This window comes from Cupressus sempervirens, chromosome 3, assembly GCF_028749045.1.
Source record: "Cupressus sempervirens isolate cs-2001-9-10 chromosome 3, ASM2874904v1, whole genome shotgun sequence".
NCBI lineage: Eukaryota > Viridiplantae > Streptophyta > Pinopsida > Cupressales > Cupressaceae > Cupressus > Cupressus sempervirens.
Genome location: NC_143120.1, coordinates 1009429983 through 1009447066, shown reverse-complemented (window position 1 = coordinate 1009447066; position 17084 = coordinate 1009429983). Strand labels below are relative to the sequence as shown.

At 35.6% G+C, this 17084-nt stretch overlaps 1 protein-coding gene across 1 annotated transcript; it reads right to left on the bottom strand.

The window, feature by feature from the left end:
• Positions 1 to 242: 242 nt before the first annotated feature.
• MCCA (methylcrotonyl-CoA carboxylase alpha chain) lies at positions 243 to 4316 on the bottom strand. Its single transcript, XM_089822805.1, has 3 exons — positions 3515 to 4316; positions 2334 to 2695; positions 243 to 1498 (listed from the first exon to the last, which is right to left on the bottom strand). Exons 1-3 carry the CDS (start codon positions 4119 to 4121, stop codon positions 299 to 301), a joined length of 2169 nt encoding a protein of 722 aa, XP_089678931.1. The 5' UTR covers positions 4122 to 4316; the 3' UTR covers positions 243 to 298.
• Positions 4317 to 17084: the final 12768 nt, after the last annotated feature.

Here is a 17084-nt window from a genome sequence, read left to right as displayed (position 1 = left end):
CAGCATTCAGGATTATGGTGATGTGTTTCCTTCAATGCACCTTGTTGTAATATAAGATGGATGTTTTAAGAATGTGAGGCAGTCGCCTTTTGAAACCATCTCATTTAATTTGATACTGCAAGAGGTGCATTACAGGCAGAAGACATTTTGAGTACTTCGATGGTTTTGACCAGAATTTTCCCATGATAGTCAAAACCTAAAATTTCTTGTAAACAGTATCACCAACACACAAGCCAGAGAAATTTGCAGTCATGCCAGATGCTTTGAATTTTTATTTATTTTTAATTACATTTAGATGTTATTTTTCCTCAATAACAAAGAGAATAGAGTTGTCAAAAACCTGTTGCCCGACACCAAATTGCAACTGCCGAACATAACCTTGCCGTGGTGCTCTTACAACATGTTCCATTTTCATGGCTTCTAAAACCAGTACAGGCTGTTCCTTGCCAATCATTTTCCCCTCTTCTACAAGAATTTTCACAATGCATCCTGCCATGGGTGAAATCACTGCTCCTTTCACACTAGTGATTGCATCAGAAGACTTACGTGGTTGACTCATAAGATCCTCTTCATACTGGTGTGTTATCTGCATATCTTGAGTAAAATGATGATGATGGTTACCATACCAAATGTATATGTGTTCAATTGAGTCCTTCGAATACACTGCCAAACTCGCGTTCATGCCAAGCCCGTCAACATGCAGCTTCAACTTTCCTTCCCTGATACCTGTAACATCGTCTCCTCTAACTGTAATGCCAGGAAAGTCTCCATCTTCAATCTCCACAAAGAATGCACCATCTTTCTTATATGTTACAAGAATTCCCACAGTTACCCTCTCCATATCAACCATTTCACTCTTCCACTTCAGTTCAAAGCCACGCTTCAATTCACTGTTGATGCGGAATGCTGGAGAAGCATGCCACAGTGAAGATGCCCCATCCTTGGCTTGTTCCCTCATGCAGATGCAAGCAGCAGCCAGTGCTCCACCAAATTTAGCACTATCCAGCTCATTTTCTGCCAATTTATTGTTAAAGAGATCTCCATGAAAGTGCTGTATAAAATGGGTCTCAACCTGACCGCTAGCAAATGCCCAGTGGCTAGCAAGCGCCTGGAGGAAAGAAATGTTTGTTGGTAACCCAGCAACCTGGAAGTCAGACAGGCAGTCCTTGAGTTTAACCAAAGCTGAATTCCGGTTCTCTCCCCAGACTACTAGTTTTGCTATCATAGGATCATAATGCATGCTTACAGTATCCTTTTCCCTGACGCCAGTCTCTACCCTCACAGTTGTGGAAACTGTAGGCGGGTGGTAATAATTCAAAACACCAGTTGCAGGCAAAAATCCCTTGGGAATATTTTCAGCATAGATCCGAGCCTCAAAAGCATGCCCAGTACAGGAAATCTGAGACTGCCTGAGTGGAAGGGACTCCCCATTTGCAACCCGAATCTGCCACTCCACAAGGTCTTGGCCTATTACCATTTCTGTTACAGGGTGTTCCACCTGGAGTAGAGAGATTGATTGAAGCATGACTTTAGTAGATGAAAGATCTAAAGGAATTTTTATTCAATAACAAAAACCAGAAACATTTTTCAAAGACTTTTGAGAGAAACTAAAGCTAAAGGTGGGATCCCATAGGTGGATGCAGTTTTGAATTTTCTTATTTGTAAAGAAAAAATACGAACTTTCAAGATAATTTGTGAAGAAGCATAGTATCCTACTGAGGGGGCTGCCACTACAAAGACTTTTGAGAGAAACTATAGCTAAACGTGGGATCCCAGAGATGGATTTAGTTTTCAATTTTCTTATTTGTAAAGAAGAAATACAAACTTTCAAGATAATTTGTGGCAGAGCATAGGGTCTTCCTGAGGGGGCTGCCACTCCTTAATGTTCTACTTCTGGCAGCTCCAAGAAAGCTGTATGAAAAGACTCCAGGCAAGACAGTCAAAACACTGAATGCAATCCATCATGAGACTATAAGCAGACACTAAAGAAGGAAGGGGATGTGTCTGAAGTGCCAACTGACAGTCTGTCAAAGAACCCTCCAGTGAAAGTCTCTTCATTTGCTTTGTAAGAACCGGTAGAGAAAGTTCAAGAAATTCATAAAAGATTTTAATGCTATGGGTTATGAAGTTCTTGTATGAGATGTTTATTAATATGGCAGCTTTTTAAAACAGAGGCATGTCTCTCTAGTAGAATTTCTTTCCATATTAATACTTTCTCAATTAAAAGCATCTGCTGAGAAAAAATGGTAAGGTAATGTTCATTTAATATCAATTTTTTTTTTTGAACTCAAGAAACTGATGTGCCTATATTAGGTATTCAAATTTTTGCTAACCTGAAGTCGGGTGTTCATCTCCAAGAAAAAAAATTCATCCGATTGAGTATCCATTATGAATTCCACAGTACCAGCACTATAATACCCCACTGCTTTGGCAGCAGATACAGCTGCTTCTCCCAAATGGTGTCGAAGCTCCTCTGAAACATTAGGTGCAGGAGCCTCTTCAATTATCTTTTGGTGCCTCCTCTGAACACTGCAATCTCTCTCATACAAATGTACAGCATTACCTTGCTGGTCTCCAAAAATCTGCACTTCAATGTGCCGTGGGCGAGCAATGTATTTTTCCAAAAGCACAGCTTCATTGCCAAAGGATGCAGCAGCCTCTCGCTGGGCAGCATGTAAAGAGTCCATAAACTCCTCTGAAAAATAAAATCTAGTACCATAAATAAAAGAAATTCCTAAAACAATCAAAAGTCAGAGAAAAGAAAGGCAAAAGACATATCACTGTAATTCTTAAGAATAAAACGAGCCTATTATAAATCAAATGACATTAATGAAAGGAGTTCTCTAAGCAGTTAACTAACAGAATCAAAAGGTCAAAAACATGTAAAGCCTGAAGCTCAGATTAAGATATGCCTGTTGGAGATTAAAGCCCTTAATCAAAGGAGTCATAAGCAATCAAAAGGAGCATAACGTAAAACAAAGCTGTTGACCATTCAAATCTATTTGATAAGAGGAGTCACATAAACAGTCAATCAGAGTGCAGAACTACACAGATTGACAAGTTAAAGGAGCTCAACAAAACGAGTTGTATGTACAAAAAAGAGAAGCAAAGGGTGAGACAACATTGCTATGAAAAGAGCTATATGAAGGATCAGTACAAACATAATGATAGCTGTTTAGGGCACCACAAAGGAAAATTTTTTAAAAAAATTGTCTGAAGAACAAGATAAAAATAACATTTTGAATCCCCGCAGCAAAAGTAATCAAAAGAAGTGTAAATAGACATAGGCTTAAGGTAATTCAGAATAAATCTAAAGAAATGTTTGAATCACAAATGTAAAAGTATATCAATTTGACTTGTGACATTTCAAAATTGAATATGAAAATTGAAACTTTTTACCAAAATCACAGTAGACTTGAAATTAAATTGTTGAAAGTTTAAGTGTCATAAAAGTGACTGAATGAAAAGGAAAGCCTAAACAATTCGAGCACAGAGTTAAAGGAAAAAACAATACCCGGGGCTGAGACGATGTGCATTCCCTTCCCACCTCCACCGTGAGTAGGCTTGATTAAAACTGGGTAGCCAATTCTCTGGGCTTCGGATCTGAGAAGCTCAGGATCCTGCTCGGCTGCATGGTAGCCTGGAACGACCGGGACACCTGCTCCACTCATGATTCTCTTGGAGGCGCTCTTGTCCCCCATGTCTCGTATCGCCGAGGCCGGCGGCCCAATGAACTTGAGGCCCTCCCTTTCACATAACTCTGCAAATGGGGCACTCTCAGAGAGAAATCCATAGCCGGGGTGAACAGCCTGAGCGCCTGTGCGCCGGGCTGCCTGTAGAATTGCCTCTGCGTTGAGGTAGCTAGCCCGGGCAGCCGCGGGGCCAATGTAGACAGCCTCATCTGCTAGGTTTACATGTAGAGCATTCCTGTCAGCTTCACTATACACAGCCACAGTCTTTATTCCCAAACGCCTGGCTGTTCCTATTACACGGCAGGCAATTTCGCCTCTGTTTGCTATCAGAATTGTTTCGATGCTTGATGAATTTGAGCTGTAGAACCTGTTTATTGCCTGAATCTTCTTCGACGAAAGATGTTTTGCAACAAGCCTTGCAATTCCCATTGTAAAGTCCTGCCCAGGGTATCCCCTTGAATGCGGTTATTCTGCTTTAGGCTGCATTATAACCGTTCAAAGGAGTTCAGTGTGGTAATAAGCCGGTATTCTTCCCTGGATTAAATGTTGAGCTTCGCATTCAGGGCAAAATGAGTAAGCGGCCATTGCAGTGTCAAATAGAATGCTTGGCATGCCATCGGCTATGAAAAATGCCCACAATTCGTTTTGGATAACTACAGCAGAGCAAGCGTACACGTCATATCAGAATATTTAATTATGCCTCGGAGTCCAAATTAAAATTTGGGATTTATTAGCATTTGCCGATTACGCTGACTCATAGTGCAAGGTGATATGAGATACTTGGCAGCTAACGAAATGCTATCCAAAGCTTATCGAAATTAACTTGTGAGATGTTTTGAAATTGAAAGGTCAAAAAAAAATATAAATAAATAAATAAAAAATTAGTGAAGAATAAGAGATTCTAGTTGGAAGGGTGATCACTCAAATTTTTAGATAGTAATCTCTTATTCTTCACTAATTTTTTAAAAAAAAAATTCAATAAAAAAAAATTAAAAAAAATAGCGAAGAATAAGAGATTCTAGTTGGAAGGGTGATCACTCAAATTTTTAGATAGTAGATATTAGTTTCGGAGTATATTTCAAAATATGTAGATACAAATGAAAAGCTAATGTCTTTTATTTAAACATTTTTATCAAATATCTTTCTAGTCATGAAAGCTTTACCCATAGAGGCTTCATATATAGATATAGAATGAATGACTATTGTAATTCTAAGTAACTTTTTGCATTATTTTTTAACAATATATTAGATAGTGGATATTAGATTTTTAGTTTACACTATGTTTAAAAATATTAAGCAAAAAATCATACACAATGCAATCTAAAAGCTAATCTCTATAAATAATTTTGTCAAAGATCTTTCTAGTCATGAGAGCTTTGTCATTTAAGATTTCTAATATAAATGGATATTAAATAGTGTCTAGTAGTTTTGATCAGGCAAAAGCAAGTTTGAAGGGGACCTGAAACCCCAAATAAAAAAGAATAAAAGTCAGGAGCTAGTTTTATAGGGACCAACAACCTATAATATCAAAGTAGAATTCAAAGGTTGGTTTTATAGGGACCAACAACCAAGTCAAGTTGGTTTTACAAGGACCAACAACCAACATAAATCAACAAAATAGCAGGGGCCCAAAGTCCAAAGAAAACTTGGTTAAAAACATAATAGAAGGAAACAATTTGTTAGACCAGATCTTTAATATTACCAGTAATAGATGTGCCTAAGATGACAACCTCTTTGAGAGAGTCTTGAATATTCTTCACAGAAAGCTGAAAGGTCCACTTTCTTAGTGCTTTGTCTAATTCTTCTACTCGAACCATCAGACAACAACGGTGCATGACTAGTCGGGTTAGCTTCATTCGGAGAAACTTTTCCAATAGAAGCAACAATAGCCAAGATGGACGAGGTAACACCCTCCATACTCATCTCACTGCCCTTAATCAATTTTTTAAGGGAAGCTTCATAATCCTGAAGTTTAGTTGGGATGTTCCCAACTAGAGATCCATCTTCCTCTGCTTCTTACTTTCCTCATCCAACTTGACCTATAAAAATAGGGACTTCTCCTACAAGGAATAAATAGATAAGTGAAGTTTTAAAATTTCATTATACATCCAATTGTCTAGCACGATCCCAATATTAGCTTTGTCTTTGGCTTTATTCATAAATTCTAGAACATTATCATCACCTTTTAAGTCCTGGACACCCTCAGAATCATCATTCTCTTGAATATTATTTTTTTCCAGCTTTTCCTTAAAGTCCTAGTTTTGGGTATTGGGCTCATTATCTGTATCAAGATTAATATCTTCATGATCACATTTGGCTAGAGAAGCATTAGCTAACACAGGATCAAGGGTAAGGGTAGCATTAACAAGGGAGTTCTCAGCATGCTCTGTATCCAATGTATGGGTAATCATGTTGATTAACCCATCTTTGTCATTATTACTATTCTCCTTCCTAACATTGTTATCATGCAAGACCTCCCTATTCACCATCTTTCCACTATCCTCTTAAATGATAATACCCTTGATTTTGAGACTGGTATTAATCCTATTTTTTCTTTTACACTTCAAGGAAGGGACATTATCCTTAGCTTTACCCTTATTAGAAGAGAGCTTACCTCTCTTGCTGACAGTACTACGAGAAGAATGCAAAGAATCATGGGCCAACATATCATCTAGGATGATAGAGATATCATTGGTCTCAGAAGAACACTTGTCACTTGTAGTATGGGCCATGTCATCACCCAAGGGGTAGCATCATCCTCCAAATCATTCGAGCTCTAAATAGAGTCTATTTCTATTGCCAGAACTTGTTTACAACTTCTTCTTTTTTTTCATCAAAGAACCACCAACATTTTCCTTTCTACTGGGTGTGCTTTCCCCTTCCCTTTTCCATTTACTACTAGAAATAGAGTGAGCAGGGGTGTTGTCTCGACAAAACTCAATGATAAGTAGGATGAGATCCTCATGGATAATAGATCTAGAATCCTTATGCTTATGGGCTTTAAGCCCTTTGAGGAGAGAATGCACCAAATAGAAAGGAAAGGGGATTCTTTTCTTATAATAGAAGTGGTTTAGGAAAAAAAAAGTGGTATTGATGAACCCTCGAAGCCCTACCATCTAGAATGAAATACACCTACACATAGGTGAGAACCTCCTGCCAGATGTCCTTAATTTGAGCAAGATCATAGAAGTTACCGACTTTCACGAGTCTCACATTCTCCTGGTTATTTTTGGGAAAGTGCTTGACCACCTCTTTCGAAGCTTTTTTCTTCTTGAAAAATCTCAAACCTTTATTTGGTAGCTCAGTAACCTCAACAAAAAAACCAAAGGAAAACACTATCCTAAGACTGATAAGGAAGATAAAAAGAAGGAAGTAAAAACCCATAAGAAAGTTTGGAAACCTAAAGTTACTCATACAAAGGGTGTGAAGGATAATTTGAATCTAGAACTTTAGGAAATTGGAATAATGCCAAATACTGCCTTGAAGGAAAACTTGAGTAGTGAAAATTAGGAGATTGGGGTGATGTTAGACTCTGCCTCACCTGAGCAAAATATAGAGAATATGGTTGACATGACGAAGCAATTAATCATTTATCAGAAGAATGATACAAACTGGGAAGATCTAGTTGAGATGGAGGAAATAGAGAAGGGTGAAATTCTGATGGATAGAAGTAGATCGAGGGTGTTGGAAGAATCCCAAAATATCCAATTTATTGAGAACCAGAATGTTATTCCTAAGCCTCTTGAGACACCCTTGTGTAAAGAAATTGTTCCCTTTAGGAATGACTTTGAAATTGAGGAGAAGAATTTGGAAGGGAAGGATTTGAAACGAAAACTGAGTCAAATTTTCTTTTTCTACAAGAAACAAAGATGGAGAAGGAGAGAGTTGAACAAATCAAGTCTTTTAAAGATTATGTTTAAAAGAAAGTAGTTTAGAAGAAGTTTCAGGGGGAACTTTGATGTTATGGAAGAAATCCCACTCAAGAATTGTTTTGAATGCTAGTAAACGTTTCATGGTGGTTAAAATTACTAGTATTGAGAAAAATAATGAATGGTATATTGTTAATATGTATGCTCCAAATATAAAGAACTCTAGGAAAAAGGTAGGGGAAACTCTATCTTATATAAAGAGTAAAGACTACTTTGGCAAATGGATCTTCATGGGGGATTTTAATGTTCCTCTTTATGACCATGAAAAAAGGGGGGTAATGTGAGCTAGCTGGATGGGAGACTGGATCTAATGGATTTCATTAATAAGGAGGGTTTAATGGACCTGGACCTTCATGGAATTAAGTTTACCTGGAGTAATAAGAGGCCAGGTGATGATTGTATTCAGGCTCGATTGGATAGAGCTCTTATTTCTCCTAATTGGACTAAAGAGTTTGTATGCAAGTTGGAGGCATTATAGAAAGTTGGGTCAGATCATTTCCCTTTGATTTTTTTCTACTGAAAAGGTTAATATCAAAAAAAATTTCCTTTTAGGTTTGAAAAAATGTGGATGCAACACCCACAGTTTGAGAGTAAATTGGTTGGATGGTGGAATATTGATGTTGAAGGAACTGCTCTTTTAGAGTGGCTTCAAAATTAAAAGAAAAGTAAAAAAGGAGGTTAAAATCTGGAATAAAAGATTTTTTGGTAATATTTTTGAGAGTAAAGCAAGTATTAAGGAAGAGCTACAAAATATTCAGGGCAAGATACAAAAGGAAGGTTACACTCTTGACCTTGTTAGAGAAGAGAATGAAAAATTGGTAGAGTATCATGACATTGTTACTAAAGAGGAAATTTATTGGAGGCAAAGATCTAGATTGGTCTGGCTGAATGAAGCAGATAAGAATACTAGGTTTTTTTAATCTTTCTACTTTGAAGCATAGAGCTAAAACTTGTATCTCATATCTTAAGAAGGGTAATTTGAAGATTACTGAGGAAAATGATATTTTGAAAGAGATGGTCTCCGTTTTTTGGTGGAATATTGGTGTTGAAGGAACTGCTCTTTTAGAGTGGCTTCAAAATTAAAAGAAAAGTAAAAAAGGAGGTTAAAATATGGAATAAAAAATTTTTTGGTAATATTTTTTAGAGTAAAGAAAGTATTAAGGAAGAGCTACAAAATATTCAGGGCAAGATACAAAAGGAGGGTTACACTCTTGACCTTGTTAGAGAAGAGAATGAAAAATTGGTAGAGTATCATGACATTGTTACTAAAGAGGAAATTTATTGGAGGCAAAGATCTAGATTGGTCTGGCTGAATGAAGCAGATAAGAATACTAGGTTTTTTTAATCTTTCTACTTTGAAGCATAGAGCTAAAACTCGTATCTCATATCTTAAGAAGGGTAATTTGAAGATTACTGAGGAAAATGATATTTTGAAAGAGATGGTCTCCTTTTTTTCTTCTTTGATGACATTTGACTCTAACATTGATTCTTCTCATCAAGCAAAACTTTTAAAGGTGATTCTTTCTCTAATTATCGAGGAACAAAATAAATTTTTAGGTGTCATTCCTAAGGAAGAATAAATTTTAAAGGCCGTCTGCTCCTTAGGAGGGGATAAGTCTCTAGGACTAGATGGTTTTCCCATGTTCTTTTTCCAGAAGGCATAGAAACTAGTTGGAAAAGATGTTTGTGATGCTATTAAAGAATTATTTAGGGCTAAAAGAATGCTAAAGGAGATCAATTCCACCTTCCTATGCCTTATTCCTAATAAGATTAGGGCTAATTCTCCAGACCAATTCGGGCCTATTAGTCTGTGTAATTATTTTTATAAGATTATCTCAAAAGTCCTCACTTCCAGGATGCTTTTGGTGCTTTTGTCTCTTATTGTTGTTAAGAAAAATGGTTTTGTTCCAGGTAGGCAAATCCTAAACTCCATTATTGTTGCTCATGAGAATATTCATTCTTTATCTTTTTCTAACAATCAGGTGTTTATCATGAAAGTTAATATTGTGAAAGCCTATGATAGAGTGGAATGGGCTTTTCTTGTCAAGATTTTATTGGCCTTTGGCTTTAATCAAAGGATTGTGAGGGATATTTCTTAGTTGATCTTTACTACCACTATTATTGTTCTAGTGAATGGGTTTTCTACTGAATTATTTAGCCCCTCTAGGGGTTTCAAATAGGGAGACCCTTTATCCCCTATTCTATTTACTATTATGGCTGATTGTTTGGTGAGATATATTGGGAAACTAGTTTTGCAAGGGGAAATTAAAGGTTTGCAGCCTTCTTCTCAGCCTCTTACTTGTTCTCGTGGTCAATTTGTTGATGACACTATTTTCATGGGGAAAGCTGAAGTCAAGGAAGCCAGAAATCTCAAGAAAGCCCTTAGTTTAGTTGATAAATTGGAATAAGAGCTCTTTGCTTTTTATTAATACCCTTGTTCTAAGACATAACAAAATTGCTACAATTCTAGGGTGTTCAATAGGATATTTTCCTTGCGTTTACTTGGGTCTCCCTTTGGAACCTAAAGCTCCAAATTCTTTTTGGGAAGATTTCATTAAGAAGTTCAATAAGAAATGGGTGGGTTGGAAGGGTAACCTTTTGAGTCAAGCTAGTAAAATTACCCTCCTTAAAGCTTGTCTCCAAAACATCCCCACTTATGCTTTGAGTCTTTTTAGAATTCTAGCAAATTTTGGAAATACTATTGATAAAATCCAAAGAAATTTTCTCTAGTCTGGAACTGAGGAAAGGAAGAGAATGGCTCTGATAGCTTGGGATCACATTTGTAAGCCTATCAACGAAGGTGGATTAGGAATCAAGTCAGTGCAAAGTATGAATAGAGCTCTTTTAGCCAAACAGGGATGAAGAGTTTATCATGATGATAAGGAATGGAGTACTATATGGAAACATAAGTATCTTTTTAATGCTCCTTCATTATCTTATTTTCTGTCATCTCCTGATGTTCTTTCCCCTTCTATTATCTGGGGGGTTGTGCAGGGAACTAAGAATATCTTAAGTAAAGGATTTTCATGGAAAGTTGGAAATGGGCAGAAGCAGAAGGTTAGATTCTAGGAAGATATTTGGATACTAGATCATCCCCTAATTGAGGAATTTTAGGATAGGACCCATGTTGATAAATGCAAACAATTGTATGGGACTCTTGTGGGACATTAATGGCATAATAACAATTGGGTTAACCTTGTTGATGTTAACCAGGCTTTTCATAATATCTGGATTATGTTAAATGTATTTTATTTGTATCCCTTTGAGGAGGATAAGATGATATGGAGTGCTGATGCAAGTGGCCATTTCAAAGTTTCCTATGTTTTCAAATTTGAGGAGAAAGGTAGCTGTCCTTTATGGACAAGAGCTTGGATAAAAGGTCTTATACCAAAAATAAATATCTTTTATTGGATCTTGCTTCAAAATAAAATTCTAACTCAAGACAATTTTCAAAAGAGAGGCATTAATATGATCAATGGGTATAGTCTATGTAAAGAAGGTTATGAAGACAGAGATCACTTGTTCTTAAACTACACTTATAGTCAACAAGTATAGAGCTCTATTCTCAACTTTTGGAATATCACTTGGGTTCATCAAAATAATATAGAACATTTTTTTAAGAGCTAGATTTGCCCATCTAGGGATATTGATGTTGATTTCCTATGGAAAATTACTCTTCCCCATCTCTGGTGGGGTATTTGGAAAGAAAGAAATAACAAAATCTTTAGAAATAAAGAAATGCCAGAGTGGGTGCTTGGCCAAAACATTGTCAGGGCAATAAAGGAAAACTTCAATTCCTAGAGAAAGTGTAATAAAGATTTTCAAATTGACAATCCAATTTTTTCCAAAGGCTCTAATATGAAGAAAGAAGATCCAAGAATGAATACTAGATGGAAGGCTCCTCCTATGGGATGGATTAAAGGGAATTTTGATGGTGTTGCTAAGAGAAACCCAGGCAAAGCAGGTTGTGGAGGAGTTTTGAGAGATCACACAAGTAATATAGTAGATGCAATTACTATACCTATTGGTATTTCTAATAGCCATAAAGTTGAGGCTACTGCAGGTTTGTATGCAATGAGGTTAGTAGTGAAAACTAGTTTTTGGTACCTTTGGATGGAAGGGGATTCCTTCAACATTGTAGATACGCTTAATGGTAAAAGTTTGACCACTTGGTCTATCAAAGCTAGTGTAATGGAAATTAAATATTTAATGGATAAATCTGAGAATGTCTTTATTTATCATTCTTTCTATGAAGGTAATAATGTGGTTGACTGGATCACTAGCCAGGCTATCGAACAGGAGTGTAAGATGACATGGCATGATGACCTATGTAGGAGTGTGGATTTGAAAGCTCTTATTAATTATGATAGAACTCACGTGACAGAGGGAAAGATTTACTAAGATTAGCAATTTAATGATAGATGGAAGTGGGGTTACAAAAGCCAGTGTTATTTTCTCAAGAAAGTACATAAATGTGATTATTATCCTAGCTTGGCACGTATGTGTTTTTATGAGCGCCTTCATTGTTTTAATGAATATCTTGGCTTTGCTTAATACTTTATGTCTACCTATCTACTTAACTTTGGCATTTCATAGTGAAACAAAGTTTTCAAAAATGGGTGGGCAACCAAGAAAATAGGAACCAAAGAATTGTAAGGAATGGAATGGCAAAGCTTCTATTTGGTAGATTCTATAGAAGGGCAATGTCACCACTTATTTGGAGCATCGTCATGGCTATAAACCACATGTCATAGAGGCATTTTTCAAAAATTGGATCGAGGATAGGGTTTCTATGCATGGGGTGACGGTGCATTTTTCTGAAGATTTCATAGCTGAGGTGATGAGCTTGGCTAAGGAGGGCATACAATTTAGTAAGGAAATAAGTATTTCTAATGATATGTTTAAGAAATTTCTAAAAATGGATGAGGAGGAAAAGAAACTGGAGAAGAATGGTGGCTTTTATGAGCTGGGTCAAATTAAGGTTATCTGGCAGGATGTTCTCTCTTGCATCCGTGAGTATTTTATTTTAGATGGTAGGGCTAAGCGTGTTCATAAATTTCATTTTGTGTTTTTGAATCACTTTTGGTATAAGGATAGGATCTCATTTCCTTTGTATCTGAGATTTTCTTTCCTCCAAAGTCTTCAAGCCCATAGGAAAAAAGAGTCCCATTTGATTTTATGTGAAGGGTTAATCCTACTAATTGAGAATTACTATAAGAACAAGGCTATTATTTCTTCCACTACCTCTGAGAAAAATAAGGGCTCTGTTAGTAAAATCTACTCTAGGAAGAGTAAGGGTGAGGAAGGGGTTAGTGTGAGAAGGAGTCTGAAGCAAGAAACTCCTCAAAAAAATGTGGAGGAGATTATTGAGTCTGAGAATTCAGATAATAATAATGAAAAGAATATGGAGGAGGAGGAGAACATGGACGTGGGAGATTTTAGTTCAAACTTGGAGGGTTACCCTGGCAACAAGGGTGAGACTAGTAAGGATAAGGTTGATGAAAGCAATGATAAAAACATAGGGTTGAATAACATTGGAGAAGAGGAAATAAATTAGAGTGAGCATACCCCGAGAGTGAGAGATGGAAAAGAAGAAATGGTGAAGGAAAAGGAGGACCTCACTGGCAAGGATACTATGAATGTAGAGGAAGATACAAGGAAACAGAAGGATGAGTCTACTGGTAAGGAAGAAACAGGGAAGGAGAAGGATGAATCTACTAGTAAGGACACTATGGTTTCTTTCATGCATACTGCTAAGGTTAAGGTTGATTCCTCACTTCAAGGTGACTCCTAGATGTATAATGAGTTAATAAATTTGAAAATAAAAGTGGGAAAGATGCAGCAGGACCAAGAAGCTGACTGAGCAAAGATCATTCAGATGGAAGTTCAGGTTGGTAATATATTAGATAAATTAAAGGAATATAAACACAAACTTTAGCTTTTAATCAAAGAGAGTGGCAATAAGATGGAGTAAGTTACTTCTAGTATTTGTGCAACTGCTGCAAGCTTAGGGAAGAGAAATAATGAAGAAATCATGTCTCCTGGTGGTCCAAGTAAAAGAACACGACAGAGCTCAAGAAAGAAGGCGACTGAGGTTATTGGGGGATCTGCTACTGATACCATCCAAAGCACTATGGAGGTGAGAAAAGAGGTGGCAAAAATGGTCAAAGATCTGCAATAGTAGCTAGTGGTGTCTCTAGTAATTGGTCTTTGTTCTAGTGGCGGTCCTAGTAACTGGTCTCTGGTTTAGGTTTTTTATTGTGTTTTTGTTTTTGGTTAAAAAATAGGTTCTAGGTCCTTGTAAAACCTGGTTTCATTTTATGGTCTTATTTTGTGGTTTCAGGTCCCTATAAAACGTGATTTTGTAACTTAAATTGTAGGTTTTAGGTCCTTGTAAAACCTAGTTGTGCTTACTAGTTTATCTTTTGATTTTCTGTTAAGGATTTCAAGTCCCTTCAAAACTTGTTTTTACCTTAATCTAAAACCTTAGCAATGAAATTGTAAATTTTCTACCATAGAGTGTAACCTTGTTTCCATCCCAAGCTTTATAGAATTTGTCGACATCATAACCTTGTCTAGTAGTTATTGAAAGGAAAAAATACTTATATAACTTAATTGTATCCATAATAAAAGAAAAGGAGAATTAGAAAAGATTTTAGTTGTTGGAAAGAGGTATAGTTCAAGTACATTAGCTTAAAGGTTGGGAAGGAGAATAGATGAGTTATAATTGAACTAAATACATAGAAAGGGAGTGGAATTAGAAAACCTTTTAGTTTATTATAAAGAGGATAGTTATTATTATTATATTAGATCAAACATTGGGATGCAAAATAGACAAGATAAAAAAAAGCAACTTGTATATTCATAAACGATTGATTTTCTACCTCTTGTATAAGCTCAAACTTATTTTAACTTCTCTTTTCTAAGAGATCTATGAGAACAAATAAGGCTACTTGATTTTTCAGTCAAACTCAATTGTATACTTATCTGTATAGAGTTGTAATGGATAAAAATACTTATATCACCTTACCCTAACTTACATACAATTGAAATGATAAGATCTAATTAATATCTAAATATAATAAAAGATTGAGTAGTTGATGCAATTGAAGAGCGACAAGGTGTTTATCTATTTCTCAATGTTGTGGGTGTTGATGTCTAAATATGTGTTTCTGCATACTGCCAATGAAACAACCTTCAAGATTAAGAGGTTGGACATGTTGATAATGGTGTTAGCATAACCAAAAATAGGTGAATTAGGGATGATTACCTCTCTTGAGATGTAATTGACACTCCAAAGTTCCTTTGAATTCAAGTCTTGATTGTGTGAAATGACTCAAATGATCTATGTGATTTTTGCATAAGGGGCATTGTTGGCAAATATAAATATTTAGCTATAAAAAAATTTATACAAACATCCACAAGATTAATGTGTTGGAAATTTTAAGTAAAAGGTGGGAGTGGGGGGAGGGGGTGGTGTGAAAGTACTTTCAAAAACTTATTAATTATGTGAAGTGAGCAGAGCATGGAGATGAAGTTCTAGTAGTTAGAGTTAGAAAATTGTTTGAGTGTTATGTAGTTTATTTGATAGAATAGTTAGAGTTTTGATTGGCGAGCTTCATAGGAATATTATGGACACATGAAGAGTTAGGTACAACTAACAGATATTAAGATGATAATGTGTGCAATTTTTCATGACAGTGTGGTCAATATAGACAGAGTTATAATGATTTTACCAGTTACAATATTATATAGGCAGAAAAGAGCATGATAAGGAAATAAGTATTTTTGGGTTAAGGATATTTTTTTTAACAAAATAATTACTTCACTAATTAGGGAAGACATCCTAGATGTTAACCCTAAGTCAACAAGATTTAATTTTGTATTTTGGTAAGTGTAATAAAGGTATGGAGGCCAATAGAGCTGATATTTATGAAATAGCAAGGTATAAAAGAAAGATTGCAAATGTAGACTTAAGTGTAATATTGTTGTGATTGAATGAAATTTTGTATGATACAAATTCTAATGTATGATAAGAGGAATGAATTTTTTAGATAAAGTCTTGTGAAAGAGCAATAAAGGTGATATTAGATATTGAAGATATCAACAATAATGCAACGGCTTTTATATCTATCTTTTGTATTAAAGAACTCTATTGTACAATGCATGTTTGAGAAATGGGATCATATTGCATATATTTTTAATTTGTAGGAACATATCCTAACAGGTTTGAGGCTTCTAGCAAGGCCTAAGTCCTCTAACAAGGATTGAGACACCATACAAATGTAATAGACTCCAAACAGGGTCAATATCTTTAACCAAATACTTTTTATTAGTGGATCATTTTGTGGGTTTCATCCCCATCGAGTTTTCCCTTGGCCATGGTTTCCTTAGTTAACAAAATATGGTGTTATGAGTTACTTTATTGCATGGTTATGTTTATTGTTCATCATAATTAGTTTACTTTCTTATGCAAGCTATACAGTTGTTAAAGATATCTAGTTTTGGGGAAAAGTTTGTAAAATACTGATTCACACCTCCCCACCCTCTTAGTATCTTCTATTTCTAACAGATATTGTGAGGGATTCTCAGGAAAGGGGATTTGATTCCTACATATGTTAGCTTAAAAAAATTCAAACACACACACACACAAACATTTATTTATAAACTGAGCACTATGATCTCACTGCTATATCAATGTCAAATGAATATAAGGGGAGGCAATAGTTCCCACATGAGAATAAAATAAGTTGTAATGGTCTTAGATATGGTATAGTATCCTTAGATTAAATTTGGAAGAAATTTGAATCATTTTAAAATCCATTAAAGAAAAAAAATGTAAGTTAGAAATTCATATTTTTGAATTCTAATAGTTGGTAGGTTTTTAGATGGAATGTTGATTTAGACCCTTAAACATATTGTTAATGCCTTCCAACTAACTTGGATTAGTTGGGGAAGTTTTTTCCACCCTATATAGCCTAGTCAAGGCATAGGAGCTACAGGGAGTGTAGATTGGACATCATTTAGTACAAATTGTTTCAAGAAAAGAAATAAAAATTCGTTATTTTTGCAATTTCTTATGATTGCCTCCTATTCCCTTTTTTTTTTCTTTTTTTCTAATGATCAATAAATGTTTACTAATTCTTGTTGCATCATTTAAAAAAATTTCAAGTCATTGTTGTTGTATTCATGCAAAAAGTGCTAATAGAGCTTGGGAAATTGCTTGATTTCTAGTTAGCATCACACACATACACACACACACACACATAGACGAAGGGCCAAACCATCCTTACCAACTCACAACCAAAATCACAACAATATGGAGATAAAGAGATGATAAAATGCTTAGCAAGGTATTCTTTTATTATAGTTGAAATCCTTACAACATCAACAAGATGATATAATAGATATGACTTCTTCCAAAAGAAGTTTACAAATGCTTCAACATAAGAGAACTCCCAAA

What these genes read in the sequence shown, in the direction of transcription:
- MCCA (XM_089822805.1), bottom strand. Translation starts at nt 4,121, where the DNA reads ATGGGAATTGCAAGGCTTGTTGCAAAACATCTTTCGTCGAAGAAGATT. An exon ending in GCACATCGTCTCAGCCCCGG is followed by an intron (nt 2,696 to 3,514) that starts GTATTGTTTTTT and finishes TTTATTTTTCAG; the next exon opens with AGGAGTTTATGGACTCTTTA. An exon ending in AGATGAACACCCGACTTCAG is followed by an intron (nt 1,499 to 2,333) that starts GTTAGCAAAAAT and finishes TCTCTACTCCAG; the next exon opens with GTGGAACACCCTGTAACAGA.